General features: G+C 36.0%; 1 protein-coding gene across 4 annotated transcripts in view; it reads right to left on the reverse strand.

The window, feature by feature from the left end:
- The window catches only part of LOC127857590 (PMS1 protein homolog 1-like), a 56,452-nt gene that overhangs the window by 23,207 nt on the left and 13,723 nt on the right, over positions 1–19,522 (reverse strand). For 2 of the 4 annotated variants that reach the window (XM_052394067.1, XM_052394068.1), the window contains exons 2-7: positions 11,625–11,695; positions 3,578–3,737; positions 3,207–3,332; positions 2,415–2,578; positions 1,126–1,242; positions 417–539 (exon numbers count right to left, since the gene is read on the reverse strand). In XM_052394067.1, coding sequence (XP_052250027.1) covers positions 417–539; positions 1,126–1,242; positions 2,415–2,578; positions 3,207–3,332; positions 3,578–3,737; positions 11,625–11,627 — 693 coding nt within the window. In that variant the 5' untranslated portion in view covers positions 11,628–11,695. The remainder of the gene's footprint in view (positions 1–416; positions 540–1,125; positions 1,243–2,414; positions 2,579–3,206; positions 3,333–3,577; positions 3,738–11,624; positions 11,696–19,522) is intronic. The other 2 variants (XR_008038513.1, XM_052394066.1) reach the window with 1 other exon arrangement.

The following is a 19,522-nucleotide window of genomic DNA, read 5'->3' on the forward strand; positions in this document are numbered from 1 at the left end:
ACAGTGGTATTGTTAAGGTAGTGACCAACAAAAGCTAATAATAAGTGTGCTATATAAAGAAGAATAGCTTTCTTGCCAAGCCCTGCCCCTTTATTGTCAACTGGTACTCTTGCTGCCTTCTTATCAGCTCTTAATAAGTGTCAATTTTGAAGTAAAGTGCAGGTCCTTAGTCGTTTCAACTTTCAACCATGCATTCAGTCATCACCTGGTGTTTGCCACAGTCATATGTTAAATGCTTCAGCAGGAACATGCTTGATCTCAATGCAAACACAAACACCAGCTATAATAATTTTCTTTCTTCAGAAAAAAGGATATCTGTTTCAACATCGTATTTTCCATGTGCACCATTTATGAAAACAGACACATCCAAATGTCAAAATGTGGGTTAAAAAATTCATACCAGTGTCAGAACTAACCTTTTCAATGTCTTTCAGTTGAACTGGACGTTGATTCATGACTACAAAGCACCTGTCGTTAGTAGAGCGGCTTGTGATGGTCACTGCAGACGCAGGCTTAGGCAGGCAGCACTCAATTCTCACCTGTTGGCACAGTATAGTGTTTGTAGGCTTGTATATAATTAACCTGCCCGTGTTTTCATTTACAAAGTGTAATATTTCTGATGCTACACAGTAAGAGAGATTGTGATCCTGATTTTTAACATTCTGAAATATGAATTAAAAACTATTTACCGGTATATCCGTTTAATGATTTTGGATGTACAAATACTATGAAGAAAGTTTGTTGAAAAGGTGATCTATTAACAGAGGATACTTCCATGTTTCCAAAAAAGTACAATAAAAAACCAACCCTTCACTCGTTAATTTGGAATAGCTTTTAGTTGTTATCTTATTTCATTCTTCTTTGCTGTTTTCAAATATAAAAACAAACAAACAGAAATCACTCTGTAACCTATTTCAGATTCCTATTATTCAATGTTTCAATCAATGTATTAACACTTAACAGTGTTCTTGTCATACAAGAGTTTTCACCAAAGCCACAACCAAGGGTACAGTAAGACACAAACTCTGTAACAATCATTCATAGGACACCTTCCACCCCGCCAAGGACCTTGGCGCCTACAACAAGCCTTGGGAAGGCCCTGCCTGTGTTTCTACTGTCACTCACCTTGGTTGTTTCTGATTCACACTGATGACTGTCCAACTGCACGGCACAAATTCTCCCAAATACTGCTGACAGGGCACTTCGCAAGTCTGGAAAGCTTGGTTTCTGCCACACCAGGTCCTGGATATTAATATACGATTAACTCTTTCAGTGCTGGAACCGAATTTTGAAGGCCTTTGCAAACAGTATGGATCCAGATGAGACGCCACAGAACGTGGCGTCTCATCAGGATCCAAACTGTTTGCTTTTCTGATAGTATTCTTTGAAAAAAATGGAAGAAAATGCTAATTTTAAAAATTCAGCAGATGACATTTTAGCAGACAACAAATTTCCCAGCATGCAAAGGGTTAAACCACACTCTCGGAATGCTGGGCTTATGCATTGGGTACAGTATCGTCTAAGATTAGCAAGTGCAGTTTACACAGGCTATGCAGGGACAACATCACTTTTATGGAATTATTTTTCTCTCAAAGGAAGTTTCTTCTTAAGGAAAATCTAGTTAAGGCGGAAACTGTCCTCACCAATCACCCAGTGCTTTCTGCATAGGTTTATCTGGGACAATGTAAAGGCGGAAACTGTCCTCACCAATCAGCCAGTGCTTTCTGCATAGGTTTATCTGGGACAATGCTATACACATGTGCATTATGCACAGTTTTATTGAAACATAATACATTGGAACATAATCTGATATACAATCGCAGGCTGTTCTGGTTTCATGCAGTTTGCACATAGCTATTTTCACTTTGCTTCTGAGAGGGAAAGAGTTAAAACAGGACTTGCACACCAAATGCTTTTCTTTGCAAACTATGAATTTATGCACTTCAATTGATGTGTAGCTGCTGTGTTTTTTGCTGTTTTTGTAAAAAACATTATTTCTAGGGGATTAATGCCATCAATTTTTAGATAAAAAGTACTGCTTCTATACAAGAATTTAAGCTAGCTCTCTGAATCTGACAAATATGAGGACTTGCTATCGTTGAATGGTCAATAGGAAACAAAGCCATGACTTAATGTGTGGATTTACATGTAAATACATGTGAATAATTTAACATTTCATATTCAACAAACTGAATTATCATGCCCAAAACAAAGTTATTACCACATTCAGGATTTTGTTGACAAACTCAGAAATTTTTTAATTCTGTTTTGACACACTTAATTTTTTGACATCTTACAATATTTTGATCTAACATAATGTTAATGTACATGTACCTTAAAACTTACAAGTTCCTTTTCCAGTCCTTTTACACATGCAACTAAACTTAGTAATTCTTTAACTAATAAAACAGTACCTTGTTATTGTGAAGGGATATTCGAACATCATGTTTTATGATGCCATAAATATACAATAAGTCTTCAATCTTCTTTAGCTCTTCTTTCTTCTTCTTGACCGAGTTGAACATCTGTCTCCTTACTGGCACGTTTGTGAACAGATTTGTGGCCACTATTGTTGTTCCTGAAAAAATAAAGACTTCGAACATTTCAGTTACAACCTTGCTTTTTGTAAATGTTATGGTTAGCCTTCAAAACAGACTAACAGCATATTCAATATATTGTTTTACATTCACAGTATATTCCATTTTTTTCACTGAAACAAGAGAATACACATTCTATTTTGCTTTTCTATCAAAAAAATTGACAACCTTTGAATATAATTCATTTGGGTTTTCAGCAAAAAGTAGTCACAATTATAAAAGCTGCACACTAACAAAAACATTTATGTTGAATACTGACAGTTGCAAATGCACTGACGGTATCGTAGTTACCTTCAATCCCAAGAGATTCTGTCACAGTAGACTTGTATGAGGGCATTATATTACTTGTTCAGTATCAATTATTTAATGTTTTAATAACCAAGTCTTAACTCTTAATGTCAGCATTGGTGTTCACCTAAGCCCAACAACATTTTCTGAATCTCTGAATTACTATCGTTTTTTTATATGAAATTTGCCTGCCTTCCCACTAAAAAGACAACTTTTTAAAGGCCCAACATTTCATAACAAAGAACAATTATTATAACACACAGCAATGTCCATTTAAACAAAAAGTTTTTTTTTTTATTGTTATCTAATTCACATAATTACCTTGACTGATTGCTGCTGGTTTCTGAGAGGTAACATTACCATGGTGATCAAATGTAAAGGTCTGACCAACATCATCATGCTTGGTTTTTGAAGTTATCGACAAAGAGGACACTGTGCATAATGAACCTGAAAGATAAAAGATAACAATTTATGCAAAACAGAATAACTTTTTGTAAAAAAATAAGTTATTTTAGAACCTCTTGGTTTCACATTATACAACCAAATATTACCTACATAAATTCTTTGCAAGAATTAGATTGAACTAAGTTTACATTATTAATCTATTACAAATGACAAAATGGTAAATGCAGGGTTTCTATGACTGCACTGCTTTTACCAACAAGCAAAGTTAATAAACAGAAACTACACACCTACTGCTTCGCCTCTGAAACCGTAAGTAGACACAGCTTCAATATCTGAGACGGTGGCTATTTTAGAGGTATGATGTCGCTTGGCAACCAGGGGAATGGAGGATGATGGTATACCCTCGCCATTGTCACGGATTTCTATTTTATCAAGCCCATAATTCTCCTGGAATTTTTTACATATAAGTTAACAATAAAACCATGCAAATGCCATAAGAAAAGCATTCCACTAGAATACCATAATTGCTCTAAGTTTTCTGACCTGGGCTCGACACCAAGGCACGTCTGAACGACATTCACTGCCTTTACCTAGGTCCGGGCTAGCCAATGTCCCAGGAATATGCCCGACCGGTCGTGTGTATTCTGGGCGGGATTATGTGTTCTATATCAATAAACTGCACTTGAAACAAGACTATTGCCAAGCAATATATGTCCCGTAGGAGACAAGATGTGTTTGTAAAACACAATGTCCCCCTATATGATGTTTGACCTTGTAGGATGACCTTCACCTTGACCCTTCACCACTCAAAATGTGCAGCTCCTTGAGATACACACGCCTTTCAAATATAAAATTGCTAGCTTCAATATTGCAGAAGTGACATTACATGCGCAATTTTGACCCACATATTTGACCTTGAAGGATGACCTTGATCTTTCACCACTCAAAATATGCAGCTCCATGAGATACACTTGCATGCCAAATATCAAGTTGCTATCTTCAATATTGCAAAAGTATTCATAAAATAAGCAATTTGGGCCACATATATTTGACCTCTGACCTTGAAGGATGACCTTGACCTTTCACCACTCAAAATGTGCAGCTCCATGAGATACACATGCATGCCAAATATCAAGTTGCTTTCTTCAATATTGCAAAAGTATTCATATAATAAGCAATTTGGGCCACATATATTTGACCTCTGACCTTGAAGGATGACCTTGATCTTTCACCACTCAAAATGTGCAGCTCCATGAGATACACATGCATGCCAAATATCAAAAATGAGCGATTTTGGCCACATATATTTGACCTCTGACCTTGAAGGATGACCTTGACCTTTCACCACTCAAAATGTGCAGCTTCATGAGATACACATGCATGCCAAATATGAAAATACTATCTTCAATATAGCAAAAGTTATTGCAAAATGTTAAAGTTGGTGCAAACCAACCAACCAACAGACCAACCAACCAACAGAGATTTGGTTTTTGATTGGTTTCCTCGAAGTGACGTGTTTTCTGGATAAAAATACATTTTAAACTAAAAGCCGGGATCACCCATGATCGTCCGGGATCGATGAAGGTATCAAACTCGACATTAACACAAAGTTACATTAAAATTATTAATTTTTTATCAATTTAAATAACTTTAATTTGTTTGATCGATTAGAATTGTTTTGACAATCTTTTCTACGCAATTCAATAAGCAAAACTAATATTAAAGGTCGATCCCAGCTTTTAGTATAAAACTTAAAGGGAGCTAACCCTGCACAATTTTACCCTAACACGTAATTTTGCGACATTTAAGATTCACTTACCCATTAGTAAGGCAAGCTAATAAAAATGATTGAATCATAATTGCGCATCACCATGCACAAGAAAATACAAGTTGAATGATAAATATAAATGTTTTGATAATACTTGGGTCAGGGCACATGAAAGATTGGTCAGGACTAGCAGGTTCTGTATTGACTAGCCGGATTGGGCTAGTTGAAAAAAAGTTAGTGTCGAGGCCTGCTGACATTTAAAAATAATAAAATTTTGTCTGAAAATTTACAGACTACAAATGAATCAGGGTCGTTTCGCCCTAATACCTGTTCGCCCCTGAGTTGTTTCGCCCTAATAACTGTTCGCCCCTGAGTTGTTTCGCCCTAATACCTGTTCGCCCCTGAGTTGTTTCGCCCTAATACCTGTTTGCCCCTGAGTTGTTTCGCCCTAATATCTGTTTGCCCCTGAGTTGTTTTGCCCAAATACCTGTTCGCCCCTGAGTTGTTTCGCCCTAATACCTGTTCGCCCCTGAGTTGTTTCGCCCTAATACCCGTTAGCAGGGTTGTCATTTAGATTTCAAACAAGGGATTATTTTGGAAAAGTAACCAATTATGCCGGGGGTCAAGGGGGCCGCCTAGGCCCCAATGTGTGTCCAGGGCAACGCCCTGTTAGGGAGGCTTTGGGGGCAAAGCCCCCCTGACCGAAAACGAATTCTAGACATTTTGAGGGACAAAATATTGCTATTCTCAGAGCACAAAAAGGTAAAATGAGGTCTTAAAAGAAGAGAAAGATTTTCACATTGTTAGTACACTGTACAGTAAAGTCCACGCGTTTCCCCCAATTTCCCTCGCTACTCCGCGGGCACGCTTATGGAGGGAGAATAAGAACGTCCCAAGATACGCGGAGTTTGCATGATTGAAGTCTCCGAGGTTAACGATCGGCAAATTGATAAGCTGACGCGGCGACCCTTGGCGTTTGGCAACGCGGAGGAAACTCCGTTTTTAAAGAGATAACGATCAATTTAACTTTGTTTGACTTCCTAATTTTTAAAAAAATTACATTTATTACAAGTATATATATATATATATATATATATATATATATATATATATATATATATATATATATATATATATATACCGGTATATACAATAAAAAAAAAAATCGACCAAGATCGATCGATTCCCACGGTAATTGTTGTAGAAGTAGTTGTATAGGAAACTCGTTGATTTACGACAAACAAAACGTAGTCTTTTAACTGATACTTACCAATTAATATAATCACAGTTTGCAACATTGTTTTTATTTTCATAATTTAATCCAAAGTGTTTATGTTAACAGGTGTTTTTTCTATACTGAACATGTAAACAAATGACCGAGGACCCTAATAAAAGTCTCTCAGAAATTCGCAATCTGTGTGAATTGACAGTTTGACGTCATGAAAGGAAAGCTGCTTCCTGTCTGAAAGCATAAAGCCACACCATTCTCCTCGACAAAATTGGCTTCCTTTGTCTAGCGTCTAGCAATAAACATGCTTAACCAATTGGGTGATTATAACTCAATAGCAACCATCCAAATACGTAACAGCACGTGCATAGCTCCGCCTTTGGAATCTTTTGAAGGGAACGGAGGTGGAGTTCAACGGTTTATTGAACACGTGTTTTACGCAAGTGGGGTCCCAATTTGCCGTAATTACTCGGCATAAGCTTGGAAACGATGAATAAATTTATTGTAGACGTACCTATGAATTAAAACATATATTAATTTTCTATACAATTATCTTTATTTTTATTAGCCACAGTATTTAAACAATTTTGAATTAAAATGTTTTTATTTTTGCATGTACAGTTGCACACTGCTACCGTGGTGTTGCGCGGCGGTGAGAAATGTTGACCAATTTCTACATGATTGGCCGTATACCGAAGCGATAAACCAATCAAAAGCCGTTTTACAAAACGCGGCAAATTATTGGTGTCGCGGTAGCTAGTTAAAACGGCCCCAGGTCAAAACATTCTATGGTTATTCCTTCAATTATTGTCGGTTTTCGAGATCAAAACTTCTGATTGCAATTTTAAAGATTCTGGAAAAACAACCAATTTTCTGGAAATTTTAACCGATGAATTCGATCGGCAATCGGTTAATAATGACAAGGCTGCGTTAGCTCTGGGTCGTTTCGCCATAATTTCTGGGTCTTTCACCCTAGTTTTTACACATACAGCGATTTAAAAGGATTTTTCTTTAGCTTGTCACAAGCTGAAGTCCTACTTCCTTTTGAAATTTAACAACAATGTTTGGGGATAAGGGGATACTTAGAAAGCACATAACAAGTGTTTTTATGCTATTAATTAGCCAATCATCTGTCTTATCAAACATCTTCGGATCTATGTTGGTTGGATAAATGTTAAAGGTCCTAAAATTATTTTAATTGGCAAATCAACTAATCATACCTCTGCCAAACTTATTAATTATGATACTTAGTTTGTAACATAATGCAACATAATGTTTCCGTTAATTTATTGCAATTACAATCAAATGGATAATTGCGGAATAATCAAATGTGTGTCTTAGTTTCCCATATATGTTAAACAAAACCATTATATTATAAAACAAGAGCACTGCATAACGGGTGCCATGCTCAGCTGTGGGTGCAGTTTTGAATGAATGAAAGCTTGTCAGATTATATTTTTTTTAGAGGTCACAGTGACCTTGACCTTTGACCTAGTGACCCCAAAATGATTATGGTGTGTAGAACTCATCATGGTGCATATACATATTAAGTATCAAAGTTTCAGTTGGAAGCACTTTGATTTTAGAGCAAAATGTCAAGGTTTTAGCACGACACACTGGCTATAACAATACCTCCGAAAACAGCCGAGCTAATAAGGGAGCAACAACCCACTTGTAAGGGCGAAACAACCAAGGGCAAAACCACTCAGGTTGACTTAGGGCGAAGAGGTTATAGGGCGAAATGACCCGATACCACTACAAATAGAGTAGTCGGAAAATTTGGAGAAAAAAAAGGTGATTGAAAATAAGGGAAACTCTGAAACCAGAGGGGGTAATCACGCGACAGACAAGATGGCGACGTCCATGCCGAGGCAGGTATTTTTGTCGTTTAATACCAATTATAACTTTTATTATTATTTTTTATTCCGCTAACTTTCCAGCCATATTAGGAAGAAAGTTACTGGCTTTTATTTCATAGTAATATTCGCTCTATATCTCGACTTTTCTCGGTGTGAAATTTCTTAGCGGGATGACCTAATTAGGGATCCACTAAAAATTTGCGTCGAGTAAAGTCGAGGTATAAAGCGAATTTAAATATGATATAAATGCTTATCACCTTTTTACTGATGTGGCTGAAAAGTGAGCGTCATTTAAAAATAAACAGAAGTAATAAATGGTATAAAACGGTGAAAAATAACTGTCTCGGTATGGACGTCGCCATCTTGACTATCACGTGATTACCCCCTCTGTCTGAAACTATTGCATTGAAAATCAAATTCGGGTATGCAATATGCAAAGCATTAATTGTTGCAACATATTACTCCTACTTAAAAATACCAGTCTGTTAGCAATACATTTCTTTTATATATGTTTCACTTTAAGCTGTTGGGTGAAACCGTTGTCTTTTACTGGTTTACATAGTTATTTATGCAAATGTTATGGCCCAGAAACCTTTAGCCAATGGTCTGCTAGGTTTTAATGCATACAAGCCATACGTCCCGGATTGTCCAGGATTGTCCTGGAAATGAAGAATATGTCCCGCAGTCCCAGAAATCTGTCAAATGTCCCGGATTTTACAAAATCCATATGTACCTTATTAATCTTAGGCTTAACTGCACCTCGAATTTGTGTTCCCACTAATCCGCAGTGTCTCCATGGCAATGCCATGACTTCGCTACGTGTCATAAATCGATCAATTAACAAGGGTCCTGTTATCATATCGAAATTCGGCTGCTTCCCAATTGAAAATAGGGTCATTTTTTCCCAAAATTGATAGAGAAATTTCTCAAATTAAATGTTGTTTTTTTTTTTACTTCGACATATTGGGCATCTCCCAAACTGAAAGCAATAAGCTCTAATATGATTAAGAATGAACCACAATGTGTCTTAATACTTCTGCACAATGAAAAAGACCCTGTTTGAAAAACTTTCAAAAACACGGTCTTTCACAAATTAGCAGTATCGCACATGAAATTCCCAATTTGGAAGGCTAGTGCCTTTTCCCAATTTCCTGATGAAAAGCCCTGATGTTTTAATCAATATAAACTAAGGCCACTCCAAATTGATTTGTTGGTCTACAGATTTTTTTTAAACAAGAGGGCCAAGATGGCCCTAGTTTGCTCACCTGAGAGGAGTCGGTTCATTCAATCTTTACCACATGTCAAACTTGACTTAGATATTGTCCAGACAAACATCCTGGTCAAGTTTCATCATTATTGAACCAAAACTCTGGCGTATGGAGTGTTATTGTCTGTTTAAGATTTGACCTTGTTACCTATATTTTGAGTTGACCCCCCTTTCCAAACATCAAACTTAATTGCTTACAAAAATAACAAGGGCTTTTGTAAAACATGCATGCCCCCCATATGGGCTGTCAGTTGTAGTGGAAGCCATTGTGTGAATACGTTTATTGTCACTGTGAACTTGACCTTTGACCTACAGACCTGAAAATCAATAGGGGTCATCTGCCAGTCATGATCAATGAACCTATAAAGTTAAATGATCCTAGGCCTATGAGTACTCCTGAGACATCATCCGAAAACAATTTTACTGTGTCGAGTCACCATGACCTTGACCTTTAATCTAGTGACCTGAAAATCAAAAGGGGTCATCTGCGAGTCATGATCAATGTACCTATGAAATTTTGTGATTTTAGGCGTAAGCTTCCTTGAGTTATCATCTGGAAACCATTTTACTGTGTCTGGGTCATCGTGACCTTGACCTTTGACCTAGTGGCCTGAAAGTCAATAGGGGTCATCTGCAAGTCATGATCAATGTACATATGAAGTTTCATGATCCTAGGTGTAAGCGTTTTTGAGTTATCATCCGAGAACAATATTTCTTAGTTGAGTCACCGTGACCTTGATCTTTGACCTAGTGACCTGCAAATCAATAGGTGTCATCTGCGAGTCATGATCAATGTACCTATGAAGTTTCGTGATCCTAGGCTTAAGCGTTCTTGAGTTATCATCCAGAAACAATTTTACTGTTTCGGGTCACCGTGACCTTGACCTTTGACCTCATGACCTGAAAATAAATAGGGGTCATCTGCCAGTCATGATCAATGTACCTATGAAGTTTCATGATCCTAGGCCTAAGTGTTCTTGAGTTATCATTCGGAAACCATCTGGTGGAAGGACTTCTAGAGTGTTCACATGTTTTCACTATATACATATAGAGAAAAATGCCCCACACACTGGCGGCCATGTTTTTAAACCGATCCGGACCATTTTTGAACTCGTCCAAGATATCAATAAAACCAATGTTTTGACCAACTTTCATGATGATTGGGCAAAAATTGTGACTTCTAGATTGTTAACAAGATTTCTCTATAGCCAAATTGGGAAAACTGCCACTATATACATACAGAGAAAAATGCCACGTCCACTGGCGGCCATGTTTTTTCACCGATCCGGACCATTTTCAACCACGTCCGAGATATCAATAAAACCAATGTTTTGACCAACTTTCATGATAATTGGGCAAAAATTGTGACTTCTAGAGTGTTTACAAGATTTCTCTATAACCAAATAGGGAAAACTGCCACTATATACATATAGAGAAAAATGCCATGCCCACTGGCGGCCATGTTTTTCACCGATCTGGACCTTTTTTGAACTCCTCCGAGAAATCAATTAAACCAATGTTTTGACTAACTTTCATGATGATTGGTAAAAAATTGTGACTTCTAGAGTGTTTACAAAGTTTCTCTATAGCCAAATAAGGAAAACTGCCCCGCCCACTGGCGGACATGTTTTTCAACGGACCGGAACCACTTTTGAACTCAACCAAGATATCATTAAGACAAACATTTTACAAAGTCACATGAAGATTGGGCATGAAATGTGACTTCTACAGTGTTTACAAGGTTTTTCATTTTTTTTGACCTGGCACAGCCCAATTTCGAACTCGGCCGAGATTTCATTGGGACAAAGCTTCTGACCAAGTTTCATGAAGAAGGGACAAGAAATGTGGCCTCTAGAGTGTTTACGAGCAGATGTTAACGGACAGACGGACGGACGACAGACAAAGACCAGTCACAAAAGCTCACCTGAGCAATCAGGTGAGCTAAAAATACAATTAACTATTTTAAAATCATTTTGTTTAGTCAATCTGAATAAAATGATCATAAGGGATCTACTAAAATTACAACTTAATGCAATGTGGTTCACCAACTTGCTTCTCTTTATATTTTGCTTTTCACAATATAAAATTAATTTGACATCTTTTTTATATGAAGGTCAGTTCATTATAGGGTGTGAGATAAAAAGAGAATTTGTAATTTGATTTAGTTACAAACTAAATTATATTAAGTTTTTGCATCATTTGATAACAGCACCATGACTATGCGACTGCACTGCTTAGGTCCTTGTCAGGGGTAAGTTGCTACACAATCTTTTTTGACAATCGCTGAAAGCAAAAAAAACAAAACAATTTATTATTTTACAATTATTTTGTTTAGTAAATCTGAATGAAATTATCATATGGGATCTTCTAAAATTACAACTTAAATAATGCAACACCTTTTATGTGATAGCAATAGCTTTCTTAAATATGTAATTGAAAAAAAGGCTTTACATTTCGTGGCAGAGTACCCTTAGTTCAGATTTCCGCGTTGCATTTCAAAAAGCAGAGAAAATATGGAAAATTGCGGAACAGTTGCGGAAAGCTTCATTTTCCGCAAATCTCCGTGAACAAGAATTTGCTATTTGCGGAAATATATCTTAAATGTGGAGAAAACGAGGAAAAATGACACATAGAAAATGTTCAGTTGCGGAGATTTGGACTTACATGTAATCTATTTCACAATGCAAAGATTTATAAATTAAATGTGGAAAAATGGACTTTTACTTTTTCAGAAGGATTTATTTTGAGATTCAATGCAGATGGGATTTCGCACTTTGTTGCTTTTGTGAGGTGAAATTCCATACTTATAAAATGATTTAGATGCCACGATATGGAATTTTGAACTTCGTGTTTTATACAGAGCCTTATATAGGACTTAGCAAAATTCAATGAACCTGAATAATAATTAAATATCAAAGAAAGTACAGAACAAAAAATGACTGGTAACTGATAACTTAATAAACATTTTTATTTAAAAAAAATCATTGTAATTATACATTGCACATTTAAATAAAATTCATTATAAACATAACTATTTTGTTAAACTACAGGATAAATCATGATTGTCACAAAGCTTTGATCTAATATCCGTGCATATTTTTATTCAATGTTAAATTGCTAGAAGCTTAAAAGCTTACTTTCAGACCTAACATTTTATATTTCTGTTTAAAAATTCAAAAGTAAGGATATCAGCTGTTTTAAAGGTTTGTAAAATGTTAAATGATAACTAATTATAAAACACAAGTTTTAATTAAAATATGTTTTATCTACTGCTGTCTTTTAAACTTCTAGACTTTAAGACTTTCCACTAACTGCCTACCTGTCTATCTTTGTTACAGATCTTTTGTACGAAAAATGGTGGCAATTTTATTTTTATATATACTAGGAATTTTTTTTTATATATACTAGGAAATTTACATTTAACATAATAATAAGTCCAAAATATGACATTACAAAAAATATACATTATATTATAATTAACATTAATTTCGATTCACCTTTAATTTATCTTTTTTGGCAAATTTCACTCTTTTTTAATTATTATTTCATTATTACAATAATGAATGGTAAGGTTTTATTATAACAAGATTTACGGTTGTTTTCATCATTTAAGAGGTTTCCTTAAACAAAACACTCAACAAATTTTTTATTCTATCATAAATATAAACTATAACAGAAATTTATATTAGTATAAATTTTCCCAGTCTGAAAATGTACATAAATATACCAATGTTTACTTAATCTGATACTGAACACTGACCACAGGCCCGTAGCCAGGGTTTTGAAAAGGGGGGTGCAAAATTTCCCATCAAAGATTGTTATTGAGCAACGAAGTGGCGAAGGAGTAGATGCAGGAGGGGGCGTCCCCCTCCTGCAATCAGGTGATTTGGAGGTCCTTCCCCGTAGACAATTTTGAAAATAAACGTAAAATCCTGCATTCTGGTGACATTTTATCTGTATTTAGAGACTGAAGTTATAATACATTTTTATATGAAATTTCACTTTATTGACGATTATCAGTGAGTGATCGACATGAATATGATATGACATGCATGTATTCCCCACTACCGTTTTTAATTAACCACCTTTTTCTATCAGTCACGAAAATACATTATTTTATACAGTGATAAACCCGACACTAGTAAGCGCGCACACATTTTGTTTACATATGCAACAACAAATCAATAGAAGGTTAAATAAACAATAAGAACGGTATAAAATATCATTATTTATTGGAAACTTGATAACATTTATGTATTTTACCATTCAAAAATTCTGCCATTCATATTTCAAGCAAATTAAAAGGAAATATTTGACATTTTATTCATAAAAAAAAGTTGTTTGTCTGCTACCAAGGATAATACCAGAGGCCTAGCATTGCTCTAAACGTGCTAATAGTGTATTGCAAAACAAACAATGATTACAACAAGAGCACAGCATAACGGGTGCCACGCTCGGCTGCGAAAGCTTGTAAGAATTTTTTTATTTTTTTTAAGAGGTCACAGTGACCTTGACCTTTGTCCTAGTGACCCAACAAGAGATGTGTTTGTCAGAAACACAATGCCCCCTACTGCGCCGCATTGAAATAACATTTCTATTTATCATTTGGCAGGTATAGAAATCATCTCCCTTTAAAGGTTATTACTTCCCTTGAAATTTGTCCAATCCAACCGGAGGGGAGGGGTGGGGAGGGTCTCACAGTCAATTATGACCATGTCAGACATCACTGACAACCAAGGCCTGTGGTTTAAAAGAGATCATAGCCAGAGTTGATCATGTACACATGTATCTATGGACATAAGTCCACAGGTATGTAATGAACATTAAAGAAATTATATCATTTAAAAAAAAACACTTTGACAAATCAATCATTTGGGTTATAAATAATCAAAATAATAAATCTGTACAGTTACTGTGAAAAGAACTTCAATTCTTGGTAAGGAAATATGTAATATGAGATATATAATTATATAAATTACTTCCCTTGAAAATAATTGTCTGTAAAAAATCTCTATTTTAGTATTTTTAGTAGGTAGCAAATAATTAAAAGCCACTACCGTGACTGCAGATTCACCACTCAAAATGTGCAGCTCCATGAGATACACATGCATGCCAAATATATAAAGTGGCTATGTTCAATATTGAATAATTTTCTCCCTTTTTAAAGCTTATTACTTCCCTTAAATCTGTATTTTTTACCATAGACCGTAAAGGATGACCTGACCTTGACCTTTTACCACAATGTGTTTGTCAGAAACAAAATGCCGCCTACTGGGCCGCTTTGATTTATTTAACAAAAATATATCCGTGGGCAGGTCAGATAAATATGTCCATTTAAAGCTTATTACTTCCCTTGACTTTGTTTTTTCGATCATAGACATTGAAGATGATGTTCACCTTAAAATTTTACCACTCAAAATGTGCATCTCCATGAGATACACATGCATGTCGAATATCAAAGTGCTATCTTCAATATTTAACAAGATGTGTTTGTGAAACACAATGTCCCCCTATATGACGTTTGACCTTGTAGGATGACCTTGACCTTGACCCTTCACCACTCAAAATGTGCAGCTCCATGAGATACACATGCATTTCAAATATGAAATTGCTAGCTTCAATATTGCAGAAGTGACATTACATGAGCAATTTTGACCCATATATTTGACCTTGAAGGATGACCTTAACCTTGACCTTTCACCACTAAAAATGTGCAGCTCCATGAGATACACATGCATGCCAAATATCTAATTGCTATCTTCAATATTGCAAAAGTATTCATAAAATTAGCGATTTGGGCCACATATATTTGACCTCTGACCTTGAAGGATGACCTTTACCTTGACCTTTCACCACTCAAAATGTGCAGCTCCATGAGATACACATGCATGCCAAATATCAAGTTGCTATCTTCAATATTGCAAAAGTACTCATAAAATGAGCGATTTTGGCCACATATATTTGACATCTGACCTTGAAGGATGACCTTGACCTTTCACCACTCAAATTGTGCAGCTCCATGAGATACACATGCATGCCAAATATCAAGTTGCTATCTTGAATATTGAAATACTGCAAAAGTGTACATTGAATGAGCAATTTTGACCCATATATTTGACCTTTGACCTTTAAGGATGACCTTGACCTTTCACCACTCAAAATGTGCAGCTCCATGAGATACATATGCATGCCAAATATCAAGTTCCTATCTTCAATATTGCAAAAGTTATTGCAAATGTTAAAGTTGGGGCAAACCAACCAACCAACCAACAGACCAACCAACCAACAGACCAACCAACCAACAGACCAACCAACCAACAGACCAACAGACAGGGCAAAAACAATATGTCCCCCACTACTATAGTTGGGGACATAAAAAGTTATGGCTAATGTTAAGGTTTAAGCACGACGCCTACGGCGGACGGCGAGCTGGCTATAACAATAGCTCGGGTTTTCTCCGAAAACTGCCTCGCTAAAAACTGTGTCTTCTCTAATCGGCATCAATACTAAACAGGAACCAAAATTGCATAACTGGCTACTTTTATTTTTTAAACTATCTTTAACAAATAAGTTATCTTTTTCAGAAACATAAAACAGTTAAAGGGACTGTCAACCACAAACTAGGAAAAAAGAAAAGTTCTAAAATACCGTATTTTTTACAATTATTAGTTTATATTGATTAAAATATCCCGACTGGTATATGTTATTTAATTAAATACCTTTTTTACTAAATTCAAGTTTTTAAGGCTTCATTTTAAACTCTAAGATACTGATGAGCAGCAAACAGCATACAACCTGAACAGACTGCCAGTTAATCGCAGGCTGTTCTGGATTTATGCTGTTTACACTTAGCCATTTTTACTTTGCTTCTGATTGTGGTATAGGGTTGAATATGACATTTAAGCTCCTCAGATCATAAATTAATTGAACAGTTGCAGCTTGAAAAGACATCACAGACTAAGTTTACCGATTATTGTTTTATACTTTTGTAGTAAAATTATCGTATGGTTACATAGTCTGATTGGTTTCAAATGTATATAAACATATAGGTTGACTAAAGTATGTGAATTTGTATCAATTTTAAATTCAACCGTTACTTTATTTAGAACTTTATGCATACTAAGATAACATTTTTTTAAATTGAATAGTAATAATTCAATTTGTTGATTCAAAATTCACCAACAATTAAAATTAGATACTATATGTTTTGTGATGCGACTTCAAATTTTGCAACAGAGTACATGAATGGCAAAAGTTGTCAACACAGTTTTTCACTTGATTACAATGCTTTACAATTTATTACAATGCTTTACAATTTTGAACAATCATTTTTGAAAAAAAAACTAGAGGAAAGTTATCACTAAGAAAGTAAGGAATTTAATTCCTCTTGATTAAAGTGCACCGTCATTTTTACTAACTTGTCTCATTGTATAGTCCAATTATTTATAAGCACCTGACAAGCAAAGTATATTTCATTGTATAGCCCAATTATTCATAAGCACCTGACAAGGAAAGTATATTTCATTGTATAGTCCAATTATTCATAAGCACCTGACAAGGAAAGTATATTAACAACAACAATTCACACCACTCCCATTGGTCGTGCTAAATTTGTACTGGTCGATTGGCCGTTACAATAAAACTGGGAATATATCGCAAAATTATATTTTGCTGCAGCAATACTGTATGGTGTCTAATAACTGATACTATTTACAAGGAATATAAAGGCTGGGTTGTAAAATTCCTGTTACAGACTCGTCTGAACAGGTAATTTAACCATTGTACAAGTCACAATTTCCTGTCAACCAGTCTGCAGACAAATGCAATATTGATCTAATAAAACGAAACATGTTTTGATGACATGTTTTAATTTTCAATTTTATCGCTTGAGAGATGTGAAAGTAGATTACCACAAATCAATTCTGTGCAGAGTAACCGACCAAGTGACGCCAATACACAATTGCAGATTTGGAAACCTGAACGCTGACCTCAAGTTCAAGGTCAATGGCACAGGGGTAAACAAATTGTATGCGCATAGAAAGATGTTGTCCAGAAACACATGCATACCAAATATGAAAGCAATATCTGAAGGGACACAGAAGTTATGAGCCTTTTTCGAATCGCGGTCGCAGATTTTGAAACCTGAACTCTGACCTAAAGTTCAAGGTCAAGGTCACAGGGGTTAATAATTGCATGTGCATGGAAAGGTGCTGTCCAGATATACATGCATACCAAATATGAAAGCGATATCTGAAGGGACACAGACGCTGTGAGCCTTTTTCAAAAAGTGTGATGCCACGGACGCCGTGGACGCCAACGCGGCCGACGCAAGCAACACATATATGTCCCCTGACCATAGTCAGGCGACACAAAAACCTAAGTAACAAGGGCTGTTTGTAAAGCATGCATGCCCCCCATATGGGCTGTCCGTTGTAGTGGCAGCCATTGTGTGAATACGATTTTTGTCACTGTGACCTTGACCTTTGACCTAGTGACCTGAAAATCAATAGGGGTCATCTGCGGGTCACGATCAATGTACCTATGAAGTTTCATGATCTTAGGCATAAGCGTTCTTGAGTTATCATCCAGAAACCATTTTACCATTTCAGGTCACCTTGACCTTTGACCTAGTGACCTGAAAATCAATAGGGGTCATCTTCGAGTCATCATCAATGTACCTATGAAGTTTGATGATCCTAGGCATAAGCGTTCTTGAGTTATCATCTGGAAACCACTTTACTATTTCGGGTTACAGTGACCTTGACCTTTGACCTAGTGACCTAAAAATCAATAGGGGTCATCTACGAGTCATGATCAATGTACCTATGAAGTTTCATGATCCTAGGCCTAAGCGTTCTTGAGTTATCATCCGGAAACCATTTTACTATTTCGGGTCATCGTGACCATGACCTTTGACCTAGTGACCTGAAAATCAATAGGGGTCGTCTACGAGTTATTATCAATGTACCTATGAAGTTTCATGATCCTAGGCCTAAGCGTTCTTGAGTTATCATCCGGAAACCATTTTACTATTTTGGGTCATCGTGAACTTGACCTTTGACCTAGTGACCTGAAAATCAATAGGGGTTATCTGCGAGTCATGATCAATGTATCTATGAAGTTTCATGATCCTAGGCATAAGCGTTCTTGAGTTATCATCCGGAAACCATTTTACTGCTTTGGGTCACCATGACCTTGATCTTTGACCTAGTGACCTAAAATCAATAGGGGTCATCTGCAAGTCATGCTCAATCTACCCATGAAGTTTCATGATCCTAGGCGTATGCGTTCTTGAGTTATCATTCAAAAACCATTTTACTATTTCTGGTCACCGTGACCTTGACCTTTGACCTAGTGACCTCAAAATCAATAGGGGTCATCTGCGAGTCATGATCAATGTACCTATGAAGTTTCATGATCCTAGGCCCAAGTGTTCTTGAGTTGTCGTCTGACAACCACCTGGTGGACGGACCGACCGACAGACCGACATGAGCAAAGGAATATACCCCCTCTGCTTCGAAGGGGGGCATAACAAGTCTTTTCATAATAAAGCAAGTTATACGTAGTTGTTTGGCTACTTAAATGCTTCAAAGCATAAGATCCCTGGGGTGTGGAATGTGGCATATCCAGGATCATAATTGACTAGTTACATACATAAAAGAGTTAATCTTATCATTTTAGTGTGACTTAGCCATTTAAATATTTTAGGTGACAGAATTATGCACTTCTGTTAAATCATCGTTACAGTAAATGGGAATCAGAATATTATCGTATTATAACTTGTGATGTCACAATGATCGAATACAATCGATTTATCTTCGTTAAATAAGAAAGTCACCAATAATCAAGTCTCTTCCAGCACAATCAATGCAACTGATTAAACAGCCAATAATTGGAAATACTCTGTCAGCAGTCAGTGGTTACCATCTGTGTCCATTTATGACACAGTTTAAAATACGTCCCTTTGCTTATATTGGTTTACATATAACCCGTTAATTGTGATATGAATATCATTGTTCAACATTAAAATTTATATGAAATAATGTTGTCACAATATGTTTTATTTATTTGTCCTCTTTGTCCGCTTGATACATTCAGCTGAACATACCA

This window comes from Dreissena polymorpha, chromosome 14 (assembly GCF_020536995.1).
Source record: "Dreissena polymorpha isolate Duluth1 chromosome 14, UMN_Dpol_1.0, whole genome shotgun sequence".
Classification (NCBI taxonomy): Eukaryota; Metazoa; Mollusca; class Bivalvia; order Myida; family Dreissenidae; genus Dreissena; species Dreissena polymorpha.